Raw genomic sequence first — 21412 nt, 5'->3', positions numbered from 1 at the left:
GCAAGTTTAATAAATGTGTGTATTTATTAAAAGTTATTTGAAAACAATTGTCGTCTTTACAATTTATATTTAAAATTCAAATTGCGCGCTAAATATGTCATTTCCAATATGAGTAATTCACAACACTGTCAATTAAATTTAGCGCGCCTAGCAACACTTACAATAAGCAGCTGTTATGACGTAGCCGCAGTTTGTTTTTATTAGTGCTAAATATTTAGTTAATACCCTAAATGCGTGTTTATAGTTTACAATTAGCTATTACGTGGGCGCGTTCTGCAACGAACTCGCCCACTCAGTGAACACATTGCGACAGTGAATAACAACACATTCATTGCTACAGTATTCATCCTCCCAATCGGGATTTATAATTGCCGGCTTTGTGCATTGATCGCGTGTACATTTCTGCACAGCAGCAGCCTCAGTTAACAGTTGTATTTGCTCAGGCGCCGGCTTTAAGTCTTGATTTTCATCAGCTACGCCATGTGCTGGCAGCTGCTCTGTTAGCGGCTGTTGTTGCTGCTGCTGCTGTTCCTGTTGTGGTGGCTCTACCGTTGGCGTTTCACTTAACTGGCGTTGATAATCCCGCATTTGACGGACATACTCGCGTTTTTCCACCTCATGTCGCTGATCGTACACAAGCTTCTGCTTATCATCTAAAGACTCCCACATGTTACCCGCTATGCTGGTAATCTGCTCCAACGTACAGCTGGGATTCTGTTGCTTAATGGCCGTCATTGTGTCACGAAAGAATAAGGCATAAGGTGCTAATGGCTTGGCAGGTGCTGTAGCCTGTTGTGGTTGATGGTTGCTGCTGCTGCTGTCGAAATCGTATGGGTCCATGTGCTGCTGCTGCGGCTGTTCCTCCGGCTCCAGGCTGTTCAGTCTGCTTATGCGCCGCGACTGCAACGAAAGCAAGTATGAGGGAAATATAAGCAAACAAAACGTACAGGTTATTTATACTATTTATTATGTATTCGTATTGTATTTTATATATTTCGTATGCTCACTAATAGTTTCTTCATCACAGCTGAATTCGAAATCTAAACTAAAGTATTAATCGCTCGCCCCAAAAGCCAACCCAGTTCACATTAAACTTATGTTTGTATGCATGTGTGTGTGCGCGAGACGCAAAGAGCGCCCAGTGGCAACCTGCTGATTGCTTACGTGTTTGCATGTGTGTGTCTGTGCATGCGTGCTGTTTGTTGATAAGCATTTTGTTTTCTCATTAATTAATTGTTGTTGCCTTGTATTTGTATCGATAAACCTCATGCGCTTACACACACACATACATACACATAAAAGCAAACAAATACTAGCTCACACACATGTATGCATGTATGCATTAGGCATCATAGCTTCAGTTAAGCGTTTCCAATTGGGCGCGCCTTTTACCCCACCCCCGCCACAAACTATTATAAAACGATTATATGGCACATCAATTAATCCAAGTGCTCAGCTGTAGCCGCGACTGCATAATATAGAATAATAATAAACGCTTAGGCTTCTCCTTAGTCCTCATTGCGTTCGCTTTCCGGTGTAGCCTTTGGGCGACTTACGGCAGTTTGTTGTTGTTGTTGCTGCTGCTGCTGCTGCTGTTGTTGCGTGGCGTGCTCCATGGGTGTATCCGTATCATTAAGCTCAAACACTTCGTCGCCGAATGAGGGCGTATGAAATTGATTCATAGCTGTGGCAATTGTTGCTTTATTGAAGCTTATAAATGTTAATTTGTTAATTAATATAATTCTATCGTGCCTTTGCAAAAATGAATGTGACCAGCCTTGCGACAGCTGACATAAAATGCTGTATTTTTTGCCCTAATACAGTGTTGGTAAATAGTATCGACTGAAGTATCGGAATATGTTCAACAAGCGCCATTTTTAGCAACTGAAATTTGTTTTCTGCGTCAAAAGTGTAAAACATTTGGTTTTTAACTATGCAGTAGGCCTTTCCAGTATTTCATTAAACAGATCATTAGACTACTAACTAACTCCTTTAAATTTCTATAGATTCACGGTTATGTTTGGTTGCATGGCTTACAAATATGTTACACAGCGCACAGCTTTAAAACCATTTTTACGTTTCAGCAGTGTCTCACCAACTTTATATACCACCAATAATGGTGCTGACAAAGGAGGCGGAAGCCAGAAGCCGCCAGCCAACGAGATGCACAAGTGTACGAAGGACAATAAGAAAAACTTTGCCTGTGGTATCAATGCGGAGTATATGGAATATCTGTTTACCAAATGGGTGCGCGATCATAAATCTGTACATGAGGTAAGCAGGATTCTTTTATGTATTTTTAGTAAATTGAAATTGCACTATTTATCAGTCGTGGCATGAGTACTTCAGCGAACTCTTACTGGGAGAGAAGCATGTGATAAAAAGTTCTAAGGCGAATGCGAATACCGAATTGAAGCCTCAGGGCATTGAGGCAAAGCCGAATAATGTTAATTCCAACGTTAAAAGCATTGAGTCTATGTCAAATAATGAAAATTCCAACGTAAAAGGCATTGAGCACAAGTCCCTTGAGCCAAATAATGCTGATTCTAACGTAAAAGGGATTAAGCCCAAGGCGCCAATAGAGAAGACAATAGAATCAATAAAACCAGTTGCACCAATAGAGAAAACAATAGAATCAATAAGACCAGTTAATAAATTTGTAGGTCTCTCATCCAAGAGAAAAATGAGCTCGGAAAGTCCACAGTCAGATGTTACCTCATACTTAAAGAAAGCTAAAGACAAGTTATTAAATCCAAATAGTAATAAGAGCAGCAGCACAAAAATAAACACTATGACAGGCATGGAGCATATGAGGAAACTACAACAGGAAATGAGAGTTGTAAGAGAGAAAGATATAGACGGGATTGCAGACACAGTTCAGGTTGACAATAAAAATAAAATTGCTCAAGATCAAAATACGGAAAAACTAAAGGAACTAGTTTTAAACAATGATAAAGAGCTAAGTGCTATGCCCAAAATTATCAAGGAGGAGACACATCCGAATAGCCAAGAATCCGCCCAACTGCAGGCCGGCAGCGATATCCTTAATCCACCAGATAATGAACAGGTGTCTTTGGGCACCATAATCTTAACACCCGTGAGCAATGAAGTTACCAAACGAATGCCAGGACAACCGCCAAGCGTAACAGAACTCATAGGCAAGCTGGCTGATGACGAAGCTCAACTAATGAAGGATAATAACAAGAGCTCCAATGCAAAGCTAAGCAATGAACAACGTATCAAGAAAGCTTTCAAGTTTAATCTATTAAGTAAAGATCTCAAGAAGGAGATAACAGCTGCTCTGGAACGTATAGAGAAGCAAAAGTTGGCCAAGAACAAAAAGTAGTAATCAAATGTAACTAAAATTTCAAGCTAACCAAATTCTAAAATGTAAAATAGACTTGTAAACTCAGTATGCTCAGCTTTAATACATCAATCGTTTAAAACAAAAATCAGAATGCGATAGTCTAAATTTCAACATTTTCAATTGAAACAAATTTTATGTAAAATTTTAAAACTGGGCCACGTTAAATAGTCGTATAATTGGCATTATCCATTCGCATTCCGACCAATAAACAAGAAATTCAATTAAATGGCAAACTAAGTGTGCCCAGCAAGAAAATTCCCAAAAAGAACCAGCCCATGATCTAAAATCATTTTTAAAGACCAAGAAATCTATCAAAATTTTCAGTGGCGCTCTGCAAATTTGAATTTTAGTCTGCAAAAAAAGAATGACACTGAATCGTTCCTGTGTGGAACGTCTGATCTTGATAAGTACTCAGAGATCCGGGTTTATTATGATGCTCTTCCGCGAATACACCTTCGGCGTCAGACGGCGTGGACTACGAATTCTAACCAGACTTAATGCCAAGCAGCTACCAGAAAAAAGGGAGCCAGACGCACTAGCCAATGGCACTAATGCAGTTTTTGTGGAAAGACTTTACTCGCAATGGTCACAAAATCCCAAATCTGTAGAAGAGGTAAGTAGCAAAGCTTTAAGAATTATCTAATCTAATTATTTCTGTATTGCTTTTAGTCCTGGGATGCCTATTTCAGCGGAAAGCGCAACACCTCTAGCGTCACTGTTGACAATAAAAAGTCTTTCAAAGCTGCAGGTTCCAGCACAGCACTTGCGGCACCCAAACCATCTGCTCCGCCTGCTCGCGAAGTTGCCTCAGCTGCAGCTGCTGCGCCCGCTTCGGCGCCTGCTGATTTTAGATACATAGACGATCACTTGGTAGTGCAGGCCATCATACGTGCCTATCAATCACGAGGACATCTTGCCGCTGATCTTGATCCGTTGGGCATTGTGGGACCCACAGGTGGTTCCTCTGTTGATGGCGCCAGGCGCAATGCTACACAGGCTGTTCTTAGGCAACATTATTCCTATGTGTTTAGTGAGTTAATTTAAACGGCTTTAAGTCACTCCTAGTTAATATTTATATTTTTGTTAATAGATGATTTAAATACGTCATTTAAGCTGCCTTCGTCTACGAAAATTGGCGGCACTGAGCAGTTTTTAACACTTAAGTAAGTATAATCTATACAAATATTTCAAAGTTTTAATTGCTTTACCTATGTAGAGAAATTCTGGATCGCTTGGAGCGCATCTATTGCGGTCATATGGGCTTGGAGTACATGCAAATACTTTCATTTAACAAATGTGATTGGATACGCGAACAGTTCGAGCTGCCCAATGCTGTAAACTTTTCAGCTGATGAGAAGAAGCTTATACTTGAGCGTCTAACGCGCTCCACGGGCTTTGAAAACTTTCTGGCCAAGAAGTTTACGTCGGAGAAACGTTTCGGACTCGAGGGTTGCGACATTATGATACCCGTCATGAAGGAGATTATCGATAGATCCACCAATGAGGGCGTTGAATCATTTTTCATTGGCATGGCGCATCGTGGACGTCTCAACGTGCTGGCCAATGTGTGTCGGAAGCCCATACCCGAGCTCTTGGCGCAGTTTCATGGTCTAAAGGCGCGAGAGTCCGGCTCCGGCGATGTGAAATACCATTTGGGTGTATTTAGCGAGCGTTTGAATCGCAAAACGAATCGAAATGTGCGCATAACAGTAGTGGCAAATCCTTCGCATTTGGAGCATGTAAATCCTGTAATGCTGGGCAAGGCACGCGCGGAAATGTATCTACGTGGCGACTATCAAGGCAACAAGGTGCTGCCCATATTGATACATGGCGATGCCTCCTTCTGTGGCCAGGGCATTGTCTTCGAGTCCATACACTTGTCGGATCTGCCCGCCTACACAACCTTTGGCACCATACACATTGTGGTCAACAATCAAGTGGGCTTCACTACAGATCCACGCTTCTCACGCTCCTCTCGTTACTGCACCGATGTGGCGCGTGTTGTCAATGCGCCCATTTTGCATGTAAATGCCGATGATCCCGAGGCTTGCATACATTGTGCTCGCGTTGCTGCCGCTTGGCGTGCAAAGTACAAAAAGGATGTGGTCATTGATATTGTCGGCTATAGGCGCAATGGCCACAATGAGGCCGATGAGCCTATGTTCACACAACCGCTTATGTATCAGCGCATACGCAAGGTGAAGCCGGTGATGGTGCAGTATGCTGAGAAATTAATCCGAGAGGGCATCATTACGGATGCGGATTACAAGGAAATGCAAACCAAGTATGAAAAAATATGCAATGATGGCTTTGAGGAGTCCAAGAAGATGAAATCGTTTTCAGTAAGTTTGCTTGCCATATTTAAATGCCAAAATATAAAAACGTTATGGTCTACAGTACTCCGCTTGGATTGACTCACCCTGGTCGGGCTACTTTGAGGGACGCGATCGTCTAAAAATGTGTCCTACAGGCGTTTCCGTTAAAACGCTGGAGCACATAGGCAATGTCTATTCCTCACCACCACCATCAGAGCATAAGTTTGAGGTTCACAAGTGAGTTAAGCCAGCTGTTTTAGCATTGACATGTCTTAACACTTGTTTAATCTTGTAGAGGCATCTTGCGTATCCTGGGTCTGCGTAAGAAGATGGTCGAAGCAAAGATTGCTGATTGGTCGCTGGGTGAGGCGTTTGCCATTGGTTCGCTGCTTAAGGATGGCGTACATGTGCGCGTTTCTGGACAGGATGTAGAGCGTGGCACTTTCTCGCATCGTCATCATGTGTTGCATCATCAGACGCAGGACAAGACCTGGTACAACTCATTGCAGCATCTCTATCCCGATCAGGCGCCATATCATATATGCAATAGCTCGCTATCTGAGAATGCTGTGCTGGCCTTTGATCATGGCTACTCCATGGCCAGTCCCAACTCGGTTGTTATTTGGGAGGCGCAATTCGGCGACTTTGTTAACACTGCCCAAGCGGTTATAGATACGTTTATAGCCAGTGGTGAAACCAAATGGGTGCGCCAATCGGGCATGGTTATGTTTTTGCCACACAGCATGGAAGGCATGGGACCGGAACATTCTTCAGGACGCATTGAGCGCTTCTTGCAGCTTAGCGATGATGATCAGGATGTATTTCCCGATACCAACGATAGCGATTTCGTTGCACGTCAAATAATGAACGTCAATTGGATTGTCACCAATTTGACCACGCCTGCAAATCTATTTCATGCTTTGAGGCGTCAGGTAGCCATGGGTTTCCGCAAGCCGCTAATCAACTTCTCACCCAAATCTGTGCTGCGTCATCCCTTGGCGCGCAGTCCATTCAAGGACTTCAACGAATGCAGCGAATTCAATCGCATTATAATTGATGAAAAATGCGAACGTAATCCGGATTGTGTTAAAAAGCTTGTCTTCTGTTCCGGCAAGGTTTACTATGATCTGTTTAAGGAGCGTGAAGATCATGAGCAGGCGGAATCTGTAGCGTTGGTGCGTGTGGAGCAGGTAAGCAGCACAGCCCACAATTTATATTGTTTATCTTAATATATTTTGTATCTTTAGCTTTCGCCGTTTCCCTATGATCTTATACTGAAACAATTTCAAGTGTATAAAAACGCCGAGATCCTGTGGGCACAGGAGGAGCATAAGAATCAAGGTGGCTGGTCCTATGTGCAACCGCGCTTCGAAACGGCGCTCATCAAATGTGAAAATGAAACGTAAGTTTCAAATATATATACTTACACACTTATTATTCAGTTTGTTGCCCTGCTTAACATTTTGGCAAACGCACAGCTCGTGTACACTCTTTTTAAATGCCAAGGCGCCGCATCGCGGCCTTGTGCTGTTCGTGCCACCGCCACGTTGCCGTTGCCCAATGATTCAGTATTCGGTCTTCAGGTGCGACGCGCCTTCAATGTGTCAATCGATGTGTCGTGACGATTTTGCCCTGTCAATTGCTTAGCCATTATTCAAATTCAAAATGGCGTCGCATTGCAAAATGACGCCATATCGTATACACGGGCAATCTTTAAACGATTTTCAAATACCCCCTGTCAAACGTGTGCTAAATGAGACGTACGCAATACCCCTCACCTTTCAAAATATCGTATACTAGAGATACCTTGGGTTAAAGAAAGAGAATGTACTTTGTATTGTAAGATGAGGGATTTCGAAAAGAACAGACGATTTTATGCTCTTCTAAAAAGATCTTTAGTAAATAGTTAGTGGATAAAATCTCCAGAAATGTTTGATATCAATCTCTAACTTCTTAAGATGGCATATCTTAAACTAAAGATCTAACGATTCAATAATAATCTTTTGTACTTAAAACGAATCTACGTAAATGTTTGAATTCAACTTAAGATCTCTAATTTGCAACCATCATAAAGTTGAAATGCGCTTCCATAAAGACTATGCCATTCTCTATAGCGTATTTAAATAATCTTACGAAAATAAATCTCTTGAAGGCCGTGCCGCTGTCCGTTCAATTTATATAGTAGACAAAAGACGCGCTAGATAAAAACATAGCTGCCCCCAAAATTTAATGTTTTGTTTATTTTCTTAGCTCGCCTTGACTTGTAAGTTGCAACAGATTTTTGATTTCGCTGACCTTGCGAGAGTTCAGCAGCTTTCTCAAATTTTATTCTCATTTCCTTGATGTAATGTTGTTGTTTTCGTTGTTTGTTGTTGATTCATGCCAAAGTTATTTGTGGCTGTCGCTTTGATTGTGAATAAATTGCAGCATGCCCGCCATTTGAAGGCTCCAATAATTATTTTCAATTTGCTTTTTGCGTTGTTAGTAATTAGCTAAACACAGCGCCGCCAACCAGCCCAGCCACCCCCTTTGGCTAGAAAACTAATGCACTTTGAACAAATTACGAGGCAAATCGTGGCAATGTCCATGTCGCTGTCGCATGTGAAACTAGCGCAAGGAACTTGGCACAGTTTTTAGTCAGCGTTTGATACTAAATAAATTTAACGCCACACACAGCGACACACTTGACCCCCCAACCCAACCCCTCGGCTAACCACAAAACTGTTTTGCATTAGCGAGTAGAACTTGCTACATGAAAACATTTGTGTAGAATATTTTATTTTATATATTTTATGTTTTAAATTATATTGTGCGCTGTGCGCCTGCTCGCTAGATTTGCAGACTGATTTATGGAAAGCGTTTTTATTTTTCATAAAAGTGAGCTGAAAATGGTTTTCCTTATTTCAAAATATATAAACACTTGGCAAGCCTTAGATTAAATACTATATACAGTTTTTATATATCACAACTTCTAAAAAAAAATAAGGGATTTATTATAATGATCAGAGGGAATTCCCTCTTGTTGCTGCCCAAATATCATATCACCATCATATTATATATATATACCTGCTCTCTTCCCATCTCTTCCTCTGTTGAGAACGCATCCGCCTTTTGCCAAAAAAGAATTTGAATGAAAATTCATACATAAAAGTCGACATACTGTTAAATCTCAGGAATGTACGCTCATATAGCATATAGACAGCCAGCCCAACATATAATCTATAAGTACTATAAGTATATTGTATTGTCTCTTTGTGCACTGGCATCTGGGCAATAATTTTGGGGGATTTTCTTTAGCAAGCGCCTTGACAATCAATTAGAATAAATATTCAAGGCTTTTTTGATGTTTTTCTTCATTTTTGCAAACATATTTGCGTTAAAGTTTTATTAATGGCACGCAAGACATTGATGAGGCATTCGATCTTTGTCAGCTTTCGTTGAGTTATCAAGATAAATAGAGCACAAAAAGCAAAATAGATAAATAGCAAAAGAGAGAGAGAAAGAGAGAGCGCACAGACTGTGCCTTGTTTGTTGCCTATTTTGATTAAAATTCATTCATTTGAACACGAGAGGCCAAAAATGTATAAATAGCAATTGCCAAAAAGGCGAGGGAGGAGAATTTGAGCAAAAACAAAATATTGTCTATAGAATAAAGCACAACTTTGAAATAAACAAATTCATAAAAATTTTATGAGTAATTGAATTTGAAATGTTGTTGTTGTTGTTGTTGATGCTGTTGCTGCTGTTGATGATTGCCACAAATGGCAATGTGTTGATGTAAAGAATTTTAAAAGCGCATAGTTGAAATATTTTGTGTTTATTAAACATTAAAATATAATTGCTTAGCATAAATAAAATTGAAAAAATATAGTGGCAACGATAAATTTTATAACAAATTCGTTATCGTTGAAAAATTAAAATAGTTAAATTAAAATTAAAGAAAACTCGCTGCTTTGCTACACGTTTAACTAAAAATGAACAGCACAAAAACAGCTACACGTTACTGCACACTCGTTGCTTTACCAACGAGTTAATTCAAATTAATAGAAGGCAACTTGAAAATTTTATAACAAATTCCTTGCTTGCTTAAATAATTCCTTGATATTTACATAGATACAAAAATTAGAGCACTAAATACCTAACACTAGGATGAACTAAGACTAAGCTAACATAGAGACTAACTAAAGCGACAAGTACACACTAAAACATAACTGAATGTCAGTAAGTTTTTGAGATCCTTAAAAAATTGTCTATTTTGGCAATTTTTTAATTCCACTCAAAGTCTTTCGGGTTGGGCGACGATCACAATTTGGCGGGTTTTGGGTAGACTGCAATTAAGTTTTATACCATATTCCATATGCTATAGCTGCGCGCGCGTCGCTCCTCCTCCACTACCTGCTCATAGTCAATCTCCAGATACTCTTTGCCCACAAACTTGACCTTGCGTCCCGTATTCTTCTTCATATAGCTTATATGCGCAGCTACCTCCTTGCCCTCAATATCGAGCAAGTAGGAAATGCTGGTAATGCGCTCGAGCACGCGTCCGCGCTTCCAGCGCACTTGAGTCTTGCGATAACGCTCGGCATAGAGCACCAGGTCGCCCACTTTATATTCACGCACATGCAGGCAGGACTTGAGCATCGGTGGCTCTGGTTCAGGCTCGGGTTCCGACTCAGCCTCATCGTCAGTTACATAAGCAATGGTTTTCTCAATGGTTTCAATTTCAGGCACCTTGGGCTCCTCCACCTCTTGTTGTATAAAGAAAGTGTCGCCTATGGAGAGCTTACGCTTCTGACGCTTGATAATGACTTTCTTTTTGATTTGTCTGGGTTTCTTAGGTGCAGGCAAGGCTTCTTCAACAGCAGGCTCTATAACGAGCGGCTCATCTGGCTGTTGCTCTGCTTGCTGCTCAGGTTCTGGTGCAGCAACTGTTGCTGCTGCCGGCGCAGTCGGCTCTTTTGCCTTTTGTATTTGCTTCTTGGGCGGTGTTAATTTATTGATTCTATCAGTTAAATTGCTTATTTTATTCTTATCTCTGAGTATATTGTTAAGCTTGATGCCCTCATCCACTTCATCTTTGCTCTTGACCAGCGGCACCTTTTCCTTGCCTTTGTCTATGGAATTTTTGCGCACTAGTTTCTTCAAATGTGTCGTCGTCTTTTTCTTGACCGACAAACCACTTTCATCGTGTGGCTGCTGCTGCTCAACGGTTTCGATTTTTACGGGCTGCACCGGACCCGTCAGTACTTTCAGCTCCGGCATGGCGTTGAGACTGTTCTCGGCTGTTGATGCGTCGCTGTCTTTTGTAGCAACGACTAGTTGTTGTTGTTCTGATTGCTGTTGTTGTGGCGTTGACTTTTCATTCAATGTCGTCGCTATTTGCGGCGTTGCTGCAACGCTTGCGATTGGCGGCGCTTCAATGTCAGCTACGCCGGCGACAGCCACCTGTTGCGTTGTTGTTGTTGTTGTTGCTGTTTGCTCGCTGGCGCCTGGAGCAGCTATTGACTGATTAATGGGTTCCTTGCACGCGTTTAATGAGCTGTTAATTAAGCTGGTTGCAGTTCCTGTTGCAATATCCTGTTCGGCTGTTGTGGTTGCTGTGGGCACCACCAGCACCGTTTCACCCACTAGCTCGGCTAATTTCAGGCTGGCGCGTCTGCTTGGCTCGCTAGCTGCCGCTTGATTAGTTGCTGCTGCTGCTGCTGCAATTGGCAATTGTTGAGGCACAGCTATTGCTGCTGCTGCTGTCGCTGTAGTTGCTGCTGCTGTTGTCGCTTGGCCTGCTTCGCTGCTGATTTTGGCAATTGTCTTGGCAGTTTCATTGCTGTTGACCTTTGCAGCTACAAGTTGTTCATTTATTGCTGTTGGCGGCAACTGATTGCTGCCGGAAGCAATTGTTGTTGCTGCTGTTGCATTGGCAATGCTGCTCGTTAATTTCAGCTTCTTCTTACGCTTGATAATTGCCTCCGTATCGGAGGGTCGCCTTTGTGTTAGCGCATCAAGCTGCTCGGGCTCGATGGGCACATCAATCTTTGATGGCTCCACAGCAGCAATTGAAGCGCGTCGCGGATTACGCAGCTTGACAATTACTTTCTTCTTGCTGCCGCTAGTTTTCTTTGGCTTGCTGTCTTCACTTTCCGCAGTTGCTGTCTCTGTTTGCTTGGCTGACTCATTTGGCAATGCTGCTGTTGTTGTTGTGGCCTCTAGCCCCTCAACGGGTTGTTGCTGCTGCTGCTGCTGCAATGGCTCGTTGATTGCAGGCGTCTTTGCTTCTTTTTTCGACTTAAGCTCACTTTGCACCTTGGCTAGAAATTCCAGCTTAGCTTGCACTTTGTCCTTTTCTGTTTTGATTGCTGATTGCTGCTGCTTTGGCTGCAATGTTGCTATAGCTGGCTGCTCTTGTTTTGCTTGTGCTTCCTTAACTGATTGCTGTTGCAATTCAACTGCTTGTGGTTGCTTCTCGGCAACTGTTGCTGCCTCTGCAATATTTTCTAACGTTTTTATGGGCTGCTTTGTTTCTGCTTGCTGCAATTTTTCTGGCTGTTGCTGCTCTGGCTTTGATGCTGCTGTGGCGTTTGCTGCTTGTGCCTGGACTTCCGTTTTCGTTTCTATTTGCGCTTGATTAGTTTCTTTTTTAATATCTGCGTCAGGAGTTGTTGCTGCTGCCTGCTCCTGCTCTTTGGCTTGCTCCTCCTCCTTGGCACGCTCCTCCTCCGCCTCATCAAAGTAGCTGCGCCTGCGCACTTTCTTTACAAAACGAAATGTCACTGGTGCTGCTGCTGCTGCTGCTGGCTTCGCTTCCTCCGTTTGCTCTGCCGTTGCGTTTGTTGCTCCCTCCACTTCGCTGTCCGTGCTGTATTGCTTGATGACATTCTTAACCTCGCTAAGTGAGGCTGTGATGCGCTCCTTCAGCTTATTCAGACGCGCCAGCACTTCCTCAGGTGTTTCCTCTACAGATTCCTGCGAGCGCATGCGACGTTGCCGACGCAGACGCGTGCGCTCCGGCAGCAAAGAATCCACATCAATCGAAACATCTTCACGACTTGTAGAGCTGCGTTTTAGCTCGCCCAGCAAAGGACGCGAGCTGCTTAGTGGAGCATCGCGTATACGACTCGTTGTTGTTGCAGGCAGAGCAGCAATGGTTGCTGATACAGGTGCTACATAGGCTGTGCTGCTGGAAAGACGTTTGGGCAGCGTTTCGTTTAAAAGCGCGCTGCTTGTATGTAAATCGCGTATACGACTCGTAGGCGTTGTATTTGCTGTTACAGGAGCAACAGTTGCTGTTGTATTGGACAGTCGTCTAGGCAGCGTTTCAGTTAAAAGTGCGCTGGGTGTAATTACATCACGTATACGACTCGTGGGCGCTAATGTTGCTGATACAGGAGCAACAACAGTTGCAGTTGCTGTCGAGTTGGAAAGTCGTCGCGGCAGCGTTTCAGTTAAAAGTGCGCTGGGCATATCACGTATACGACTCGTTGGCGCAAGTGTTGCTGCTACGGGCGCAACAACAGTTGCTGCTGTTGAGTTGGAAAGTCGTCGTGGCAGCGCTTCCGTCAAATGCGCGCTGCTCTTCAACAGATCGTACTTCATCTCCTCGCTATTGTTGTTGCTGCTGCTGCTATTATCATCCGCTGTTTGCTGCTGTTCCTCAATTTGCTCGCTTAACACTTCAGCAACGCTGTTGGCTGTCGCTTCACTCTCGTCACTCACTTTACTGATGGTCATGTCCACGCATTCGCTAACCGCACGCTGCGTCACCGGCACGCTCCAATAGTTACCCGTACTTGTTGCTGCGGGCGTGGCAATCAGCTGCACCAGCTCCAACAACAAATCAATCAAATCAAGCTGACTGGCGTCAAGCAAGACAACACTCAGCGCACACTTGAGCAATTCTATTCCTGGACGCGACGCGGCCTCGTTTAGGGTTACGTGCACGTTGGCTGGGATCAAACCGTATGGCAAACTATAATCTATCTGCTGTTGCTGCTCTAGCTGCTCTAGCTGCTGACCATCCACTTGCTCTGACGACGTTTCGCGCGCGTCTGTGTAGAGCTCTTCTATTGTTTGACTTTGCTCACTGGCTAAGCATATTGACTGTAGCTGTAGCTGTTGTGGTCGCTGCTGCTCTTTAGTCATATTTAGCTCATTATGAGTGAACGTTGCCGCTAGTTTGCTTTGCTCACCGAATTTACGTTTATTTTTGGCAACATTCATGGCGTCGTGTCGCCGCCCAAAGGCGTCATTAAAATTTTCCGCCTGTTGATGCTCAATTTCCTTTAGCTCGCCAACGCCTGCCACGTTCAAGTTTAAAGCATTGAGTTCATTATCATACGCAACAATAGCTACATTGTCATGATCATCAACAACAACAGCAGCAGCAGCAGCAGCAGCATCATCATCTGTCGTAAGTTCCAGTTCCGTTTTGTGCGTCACTGTTGTTGCTACTTTGGAAAAGCCAACTAATTGGCTTTTAATTGTGGGAAATTCTTGTAGTTCTTGTTGTGCCAAACATTTAGTGCTGGCATTGCTTATAGCTTGTTTAACATTCTTGCGCTTTAATTGGCAAAGCAGCGGAAATTGTTGTGGCAAAAGCAATTGTTGCTGACGTACAGGGAATTGTTGCTGTTGCAAGGGAAATTTATGAGCAGTTGTTGTCGTTGTTTGTAAAGGAAACTTTCCAGTTGCAATGAAGCAAAATTTAGGCTGCTGCTGTTGTGCATAATGTTGCTGCTGCTGCTGCTGTGTGTAGCAGCTGTTGTGCAATGTCTTGGGATGTTGCAGCGGAAAGCGTCTTTGATCAATTGCCACTTCCGGTCTGCCAAAGCGCTGCGTTGTTGTTGCTGTTGTTGTTGACAACATGTTGACTGAGTCAGCTTTATGTTTAATAATGGCGTCAGTCGACATTTGCGAATTATGATTATTATTATTAGCTGCTGTCGTCGCCAATGACAGCAACAATAGCGACGGCAACTGTTGCTGTTGTTCTAAATGTTGCTGCTGCTGCTGCAACACGCACGTGTCTGTCAAGCTTGAGTAAACCTTATTGTTGACCCGTTTTTGTTATGTCTGCTGATTTGTGCGCCACTAAATTGCACGTTGCATTCAACGACGCGTTGCAAGCTAAACTGCAACAATCTATCAACAGCAGCAACAAATAGAGCGACAATTATTTCTTTTTAGCAACATATGTAATTACAAGCGCCAAAACGAATTCGCAATGCACTTAAAATTGTTAGCAATAGAAAAACATTGACATAAAAGAAATTTTTTAGCGCATAAGCTTCGCTCGCGTCTAGACCAAAGGGCTAGCAGCTAAATGTCTGCTCGTGGCTCGACTTTTTACAGCTCTATATGTGTATATATAGACATATATGCATTTGCTATTATATAGACTATATAAATATGTCAGCTTGCCAAATTGCTTTTTTGCAGGCCACAAGCGAGAACGTACAAAAAAGAAAACCCGCAACTCGTGCCAAATAGCGCCACAATGCTATTGTTTAAATAGAACTACAGCTAACTTATATACAATGTATATATATACAAATCTTATATGTACAAAAGTCTGCCGGCAAAGCAACAATATTTAATAAAATTCATTTTATATTATTCTCTTGCAGACGCTGCATTTCTTATCATGGACGCCAGCCCAATTCATCGCCTTCCACCGGCAACAAGGTGCAACATTACAACGAATACAAAGCGCTCATTACAAGCATCTTTGGCGAGCTGACCGAGGACAATAAGAAGCGCATGGAGCGCATTGTTAAGGAGCAGCAACAAAAAGCCAAATCGGAAACGGCAGCCAGCATGGCATCAACCAAGACTACGAAGGGCAAAGAAGCAGCTCCTGCTGCAGCTCCAGCGGGCAAGGATGCAGCTCCAGCGGGCAAGGACGCAGCTGCTGCACCAAAAGCAGCCGCAGCGCCAGCTAAAAAGGAAGCGAAGAAGGCAGCTCGTAAACCAGTGCAGTCCAAGCGTAAGCCAAACATGAAGCCCAAAAAGCAACGAGCTCCCACGCCGGCGCCAAAATCCAAATCTGAAGACAATATTCAAGGTGGCATTATGACAAAGCGAGCAGCTGGACCCATGCCACCACCGGAACCAAAGAAAGAAGCCGACGATTCGGATCCCAAGTCAAAGAAGTAAAATAAAATTGAGTAGTTTTTCCGTAAAAATTCCAGTTTAACTTTAATAAAGTTTATAAAAATGCATTGTAATTAAGTTAATCGTTACTAAATGAGTTTAGCCCTAAGATAATTAGTGTATTGACTAAAGCTATTACTTAGCAATTTTTCCAATAGTTGGGATTCTGTTCCATGCGGCGTTGGAAATTTGTATACCAAGTTTGGACTACAGAAAAAGGCACAAAGGTTTCAGGCGGTATTTCTACACTAAAACTGGACACGTAGTTGAAGAAGCTCTCCAGCATGCGTTGCGCAAATTGTTTGTTGTCATTGGCGTTGGACTGTAAGAGCAACACGTTTAATTTCATTTATAATTTATATATTTGTAGACTTACCACGGCCGGCGTTTGCTGTGCCACCGTCAGCTCTGGCTCTATGGAGATGCCGATTTGCGCTATGTGGGAAATCTCTTGCGCTCCAAATACCATCGCATGTGCATGTGACTCCAGCTCATGACTCTTCTTCAGTTGCGCTATTTTAAAGATAGCTGAGGGTTTTGCGTTGTTGATGTGCCCCATATATTGCCAGGTTGGCGCGGCATTTGCATCTGGCCAACTAAAGTAAATTGCAGCTGAGGTTCCTAATGGCAGTGGCGTTATACCCGTCAAAAACAACACAATGTAGTTAACATTTTCAATATCCGGCACATTAGCCAGCAATTTGTTTTCGTCCACAGCTACGAAATCGGTTTGAGGCTGTTAAAACAAGAGAAAAGTCAATTACATGTGTTTTATAAACTAAATTATTAATAATACTCACTAATCTACCTGAACAAATTAAACCAAACATTGTGTGCCGGGTTTCTTCTAGAAATTTCAATTGTTATTAATAAGCGATAGCTGTGAAATATTGATACGATACCTGTTTGAGTTTTACAACACTAGTAAACAGCACATTGCAGAGAGCAACACATTGTCATCCATGTGTCAGCCAGATTAAGTTGTATTTTTTTTGTTATTGCAGAGTAAAGTTATGGCCGCAGTTTTTAACTTAAGTAAATTGTGCAGTAAAAACAAGACAGTTGTACACACCTACCGCATTACATGTTACAATCAGTTTGCAGCACGAGTGCAGACACGTGTGGTAAGTAAAATCTGGTGAAATGTTGTGTCACGGCAATTTTCAAGGCCACCACATCAAAGATAAAACAAATAGACTATAGATTAAGTTCTGTGTGCTGATTAACAGCAGTGTACGGGGATGTCAGGCAACAGTTTGTGTGTGTGTTGTTTTGGCCCCTTGTCAAGCGTGTTATGCATAAATAATAATAAAAAAAACAATGCTTGCTTATTTCATTGCAGCAAGCCTAAAGTAAAGAAACGCGCCAAAACAGCACACACACCAGACTAACTGAGCAAGGGATATGGGACGCACACAGCGCCAACGAAAGCGCCACAGCAGCGCAGCAGCTAGCGATGCACTGGGTCCGCTTTATAGCGAACTACACAAGCGCGGTTGGCGCAATGAGACGCAGCTGAGTGCTACGGATTTTCCACAAACCGGACGCGGTCTATGCTCCAAGAAGCTATCGTTTGAAGCAGGCAATGAGCTTATACGCTTACCAGCTGAATGTCTTATAAGCATAGCTACAATGGAAGCGGATGAGCAGTTCAAGGCGCTATTCGATAAGGAGTTGTTTGACAAGGATGCGCGCATAAGCTGCCAAGCGCTGTTAGCCTGCTATCTGATGCATTTAAAGCATAGTTGCAGTGTTGCAAGCTCCAGCTGGTCTGCTTATTTGGAGACGCTGCCTAGCAGCTACACCACGCCTTACTTTTGTACTATACCCGAACTACAATGCTTGCCTGAAGCTTTGCTGGAGCGCATAGTGGCGCAGAATCGACAAATACGTGAATACTACGCCGTGCTCAAGCAGCTGATGTTGAACAAAAGTTGTGCGGACTGTGGGCAAAGCTTCTGCGAGCAGCTCTGGGAGTTGCCAGAGTTTAAGCTTTGCTATTTTGCTGTCAATACACGCAGCGTTTATCTCAATGCACGACTGCTGCCAGCAGCCAGCAAACATTTCCAGCAGCTGCTTAGTGGCGACTGCAACTTGGCATTGGCGCCCTTTTTGGATCTATTCAATCACACGCATCAAGTGCAAACCAAGGCACAGCTGCTGGGCCAGGATTATGTGCTGACACTGCAATCTTTGCCGCAGGCCAAGCTCAAGCCTTATGAGCAGCTCTTCATCAGCTATGGCGCTTTGACGAATTTCAAACTACTTACCGAGTATGGCTTTTATCTGGAGCAGAACTCACAGGACTACTTTGAGTTCTCGCTGCACGACATAGAGCAGCTGATAGCGCATAACAAAGAGTTTTCAACTCGCGACTATCATTGCAACATATTCAAATTTATACGCCAACATAATCTAAACGATCAGATGTTTGTGCATCTGGACGATGGTCCTTCACACAATCTGCGCGTGGTGTTGCATTTAATCTTTAAGCAGCAGGCTTATTTTCCGAATATACTTAACCAAATAGCCTTTGGTACTACCGAACAGTTTGAGCAGCTGCAGCCAGAGCTTGGCTATTTACTCAACTATAAGATAGAGGAATATAAACGCTTCCAAGTCGCGCTGCAGCGTCTGCCACAGCTGAGCGACAGTGCTGCTGTAGTTGCTGGTTATCTCAAGGAGTGTGTGCAGTATCTTTACAGCTTTATAGAGCGACATGGAGAGGCTTAGATTAAAATTTTAAATTGTAATAAAGTACAAATGTTTTTTATGCAAAATTATGTTTGTTAATTATAATTGTTATTCGACTTTCAGCACTATGCCACGGCGGCGCAAGCTAACGACGATGGCAATCATCACAACAAAACCAAGAAGATAACGCCGTTTACGCCCACGCCGGGCAGCAAGCTGCTGGGCGGTGTATTTGGCAAAAAGGCTAAAGGTATGTTAGAGCTGCTGGCAAAATCCGGAATCGCTTGCTGTAAATAATAACAACTACTTGTGAATTTGTTATTAACTTGTTAATATGCACAAGTTTTGTTTGCGTTTTGTTTGCATTTTGTTTGCCTTTTATAACTAACGAACCTTTATTTTGTTAATGAAGCACTCAGCTTGTTTATAACAAACACCTTGCTCGCTTGTTTGTTTGTTTGTGTATTTGTTGTGCTGGTTAAGGCTACAGGTTAAAGTAAATTCAATGCTGTTGCAGCAACAACGCTACAACAACGACTGCCACAACGACAACAATCACAACAACAACAGCAATCAAGACAATGTCACATTCATTTAGGCGGTGGCAACGATGGCGGCACACCCTTGGGCAAGCTGGATGCACCCGAAGTAACCTCCAAGGATATGATGCGTGCCATGATGGCGTATATATGGCCCAAGGAAGATCCGCTGGTGCGCAAGCGGTAAGTCTAATAAACAATCTGCAAGTGCAATTCATTAATTGTTCTCTATTTAGTGTGGGCATTTCACTGGGCTTGCTGGCAGGCTCCAAGCTGCTAACTGTATGTGTGCCCTTTCTGTTCAAAGGAGCTGTAGATAGCATGACGACGCTAAATATGGACACAGCGCCGGATGTAGTGCTGTCCACAGCAACAGCGCTGCTGCTGGGATGTAAGCATAGTCGCAGCATTATATTATATTATTTTTTAACGATATTCTCTTTTGCAGATGGCATTGCCAGAGCCAGTGCAGCAGGTTTCAATGAGCTGCGCAATGCGGTATTTGCTAAGGTGGCGCATCATTCCATACGCAAAATAGCCACGAATGTATTTTTGCATTTGCACAATCTGGATTTGGCTTTCCATCTCAATAAGCAAACAGGTGCGCTGTCCAAGACCATAGATCGTGGCTCGCGTGGCATTAACTTTGTGCTAACCGCCATGGTGTTCAACATAGTGCCCACAATCTTTGAGCTGACGCTGGTCAGCAGCATTCTGGGCATCAAGTGTGGTCTTGCCTTTGCAGGTGTAAGCATGGGATGCGTCGGCATTTATGCTTTATATACGCTGAGCGTAACACAATGGCGCACACGCTTTCGTGTCTATATGAATCAGGCGGAGAATGAGGCAGGCAACAAGGCAGTGGATTCGTTAATCAACTATGAAACTGTCAAGTACTTTAACAATGAAAAGTATGAGGCGGGCTGCTACAATGAGGTGCTGAAGAAGTACGAGGCAGCTAGCTTGAAAACCAGTTCTAGTCTTGCCATGCTTAACTTTGGACAAAATGCCATCTTCAGCAGCGCTTTGAGCTTGATTATGGTGCTGGCAGCCAAGGAAATAGCTGCGGGCAACATGACAGTGGGCGACTTGGTTATGGTGAATGCTTTGCTGTTTCAGCTATCCATACCTTTGGGTTTCCTCGGCAGCGTCTACCGTGAAGTGCGTCAGGCTTTGCTGGATATGCAGGCCATGTTTACGCTGATGAATGTGGATACACGCATACAGTCGGCGCCCAATGCGCAGCCAATCTTCGTGGACAACACCAACTCGTCCATTGAATTCCAAAATGTCAACTTTGAGTATGAGCCTGGCAAGCCTATCTTCAGGGATCTTAGCTTTAGCATACCAGCAGGCAAGAATATAGCCTTTGTAGGCGGCTCTGGCTCGGGTAAATCCTCCATGGTGCGTCTGCTGTTTCGTTTCTTTGAGCCCAATTCGGGTCGCATTTTGATTGGCGGTCAGGATATAGCCAACGTGGAGCTGGATAGTCTGCGCAAAAGCATTGCTGTAGTGCCGCAGGACTCAGTGCTGTTCCACAACACCATCGAGCATAATATACACTACGGCAATCTCAGCAAATCACATGAGGATGTGCAGAATGCTGCACGCATGGCTGATCTACATGAATCCATTATGAGCTGGCCCAATCAATATCGCACGCAGGTGGGTGAGCGCGGTCTCAAGCTCTCCGGCGGTGAGAAGCAGCGCGTGGCCATTGCACGTGCCATACTAAAGAACACGCCTATACTAATCTTTGATGAGGCTACGAGCAGTCTGGATTCTATAACAGAGCATGTGAGTAGCAAACGCGCAATCCCATTTACATTTACTTATTATACATTCGGCTTTAGAACATTTTACAAGCGTTAACACGCGCTACCTCAGGACGCACTAGCATCTGCATAGCTCATCGCCTGTCTACAGTCAAGGATGCGGATGAGATTCTGGTGCTGGAGAATGGACGTGTGGGTGAGCGTGGTACACATCAAGAGCTTTTGAAACAGAACGGTCTTTATGCGCGTTTGTGGGAAACGCAAACACAACAATTCGATCCGGAGCGTCATGCAGCCAAGAATACGTTGTAGCCCGTCAGCTAGCCCAGGGTTTCAAATTGTTAAAGATTGTTGTGGTTGTAGTAAGCTTTAGAAGTAATAGCGTAACATTTATAATTTGACAAAGCCACAAAGCCACAAAATTGCGCAGTAGAGTCAGATAATTTGTTAAATAACTTATAGGCTGAAAGTACATATATATAATAATAATATTGTCAAAATTGTAAATATAGTTTGTTCCGAGGTATATAGCATATTATAAATAACGTTAAACATTTATTATCAGTTTTTATCACC

The 21412-nt window shown here is 43.3% G+C and overlaps 7 protein-coding genes across 10 annotated transcripts; 4 read left to right on the top strand and 3 right to left on the bottom strand.

The window, feature by feature from the left end:
* Window positions 1–38: 38 nt before the first annotated feature.
* Window positions 39–1758, bottom strand: LOC108599525 (TOX high mobility group box family member 4). 3 transcript variants are annotated; one of them, XM_017986399.2, is made up of 2 exons: window positions 1557–1758; window positions 39–900 (listed from the first exon to the last, which is right to left on the bottom strand). In XM_017986399.2, exons 1-2 carry the CDS (start codon window positions 1680–1682, stop codon window positions 259–261), a joined length of 768 nt encoding a protein of 255 aa, XP_017841888.1. In that variant the 5' UTR covers window positions 1683–1758; the 3' UTR covers window positions 39–258. The 3 variants fall into 3 exon arrangements, with proteins under 3 accessions (XP_017841888.1, XP_017841890.1, XP_017841889.1); XM_017986401.1 differs by lacking the exon at window positions 1557–1758 and adding an exon at window positions 961–1496; XM_017986400.1 differs by lacking the exon at window positions 1557–1758 and adding an exon at window positions 1008–1496.
* Window positions 1759–1942: 184 nt separating this feature from the next.
* On the top strand, window positions 1943–3413 carry LOC108599524. Its single transcript, XM_017986398.2, has 2 exons — window positions 1943–2274; window positions 2330–3413. The coding sequence occupies exons 1-2, from the start codon at window positions 2017–2019 to the stop codon at window positions 3344–3346; spliced, it is 1275 nt and encodes a 424-aa protein (XP_017841887.1). The 5' UTR covers window positions 1943–2016; the 3' UTR covers window positions 3347–3413.
* A 50-nt stretch (window positions 3414–3463) lies between these two features.
* LOC108599520 (2-oxoglutarate dehydrogenase, mitochondrial) lies at window positions 3464–15909 on the top strand. Its single transcript, XM_017986391.2, has 8 exons — window positions 3464–3980; window positions 4037–4397; window positions 4458–4530; window positions 4584–5709; window positions 5765–5919; window positions 5978–6872; window positions 6930–7084; window positions 15303–15909. The coding sequence occupies exons 1-8, from the start codon at window positions 3732–3734 to the stop codon at window positions 15829–15831; spliced, it is 3543 nt and encodes a 1180-aa protein (XP_017841880.1). The 5' UTR covers window positions 3464–3731; the 3' UTR covers window positions 15832–15909.
* LOC108599519 (flocculation protein FLO11) lies at window positions 9563–13833 on the bottom strand. The gene has a single exon (XM_017986390.2). It carries the CDS (start codon window positions 13816–13818, stop codon window positions 10024–10026), a length of 3795 nt encoding a protein of 1264 aa, XP_017841879.1. The 5' UTR covers window positions 13819–13833; the 3' UTR covers window positions 9563–10023.
* Window positions 15885–16775, bottom strand: LOC108599528 (protein OPI10 homolog). The gene is made up of 4 exons (XM_017986403.2): window positions 16731–16775; window positions 16629–16675; window positions 16205–16564; window positions 15885–16150 (listed from the first exon to the last, which is right to left on the bottom strand). Exons 2-4 carry the CDS (start codon window positions 16656–16658, stop codon window positions 15968–15970), a joined length of 573 nt encoding a protein of 190 aa, XP_017841892.1. The 5' UTR covers window positions 16659–16675; window positions 16731–16775; the 3' UTR covers window positions 15885–15967.
* A 1-nt stretch (window position 16776) lies between these two features.
* On the top strand, window positions 16777–21318 carry LOC108599521 (ATP-binding cassette sub-family B member 7, mitochondrial). 2 transcript variants are annotated; one of them, XM_017986392.2, is made up of 6 exons: window positions 16777–16952; window positions 18646–18772; window positions 19040–19244; window positions 19298–19452; window positions 19510–20858; window positions 20915–21318. In XM_017986392.2, the coding sequence occupies exons 1-6, from the start codon at window positions 16842–16844 to the stop codon at window positions 21146–21148; spliced, it is 2181 nt and encodes a 726-aa protein (XP_017841881.1). In that variant the 5' UTR covers window positions 16777–16841; the 3' UTR covers window positions 21149–21318. The 2 variants fall into 2 exon arrangements, with proteins under 2 accessions (XP_017841881.1, XP_017841883.1); XM_017986394.2 differs by having other exon boundaries at window positions 16778–16952; window positions 19121–19244; window positions 20915–21316.
* LOC108599523 (SET domain-containing protein 4) lies at window positions 16863–18736 on the top strand. The gene is made up of 3 exons (XM_017986397.1): window positions 16863–16952; window positions 17171–18577; window positions 18646–18736. Exon 2 carries the CDS (start codon window positions 17233–17235, stop codon window positions 18559–18561), a length of 1329 nt encoding a protein of 442 aa, XP_017841886.1. The 5' UTR covers window positions 16863–16952; window positions 17171–17232; the 3' UTR covers window positions 18562–18577; window positions 18646–18736.
* Window positions 21319–21412: the final 94 nt, after the last annotated feature.

This window comes from Drosophila busckii, chromosome 3L (assembly GCF_011750605.1).
Source record: "Drosophila busckii strain San Diego stock center, stock number 13000-0081.31 chromosome 3L, ASM1175060v1, whole genome shotgun sequence".
In the NCBI taxonomy this organism is placed as follows: domain Eukaryota; kingdom Metazoa; phylum Arthropoda; class Insecta; order Diptera; family Drosophilidae; genus Drosophila; species Drosophila busckii.
Note: the sequence above shows the minus strand (reverse complement) of the source record. Positions and strands in the feature narration are given on the sequence as shown.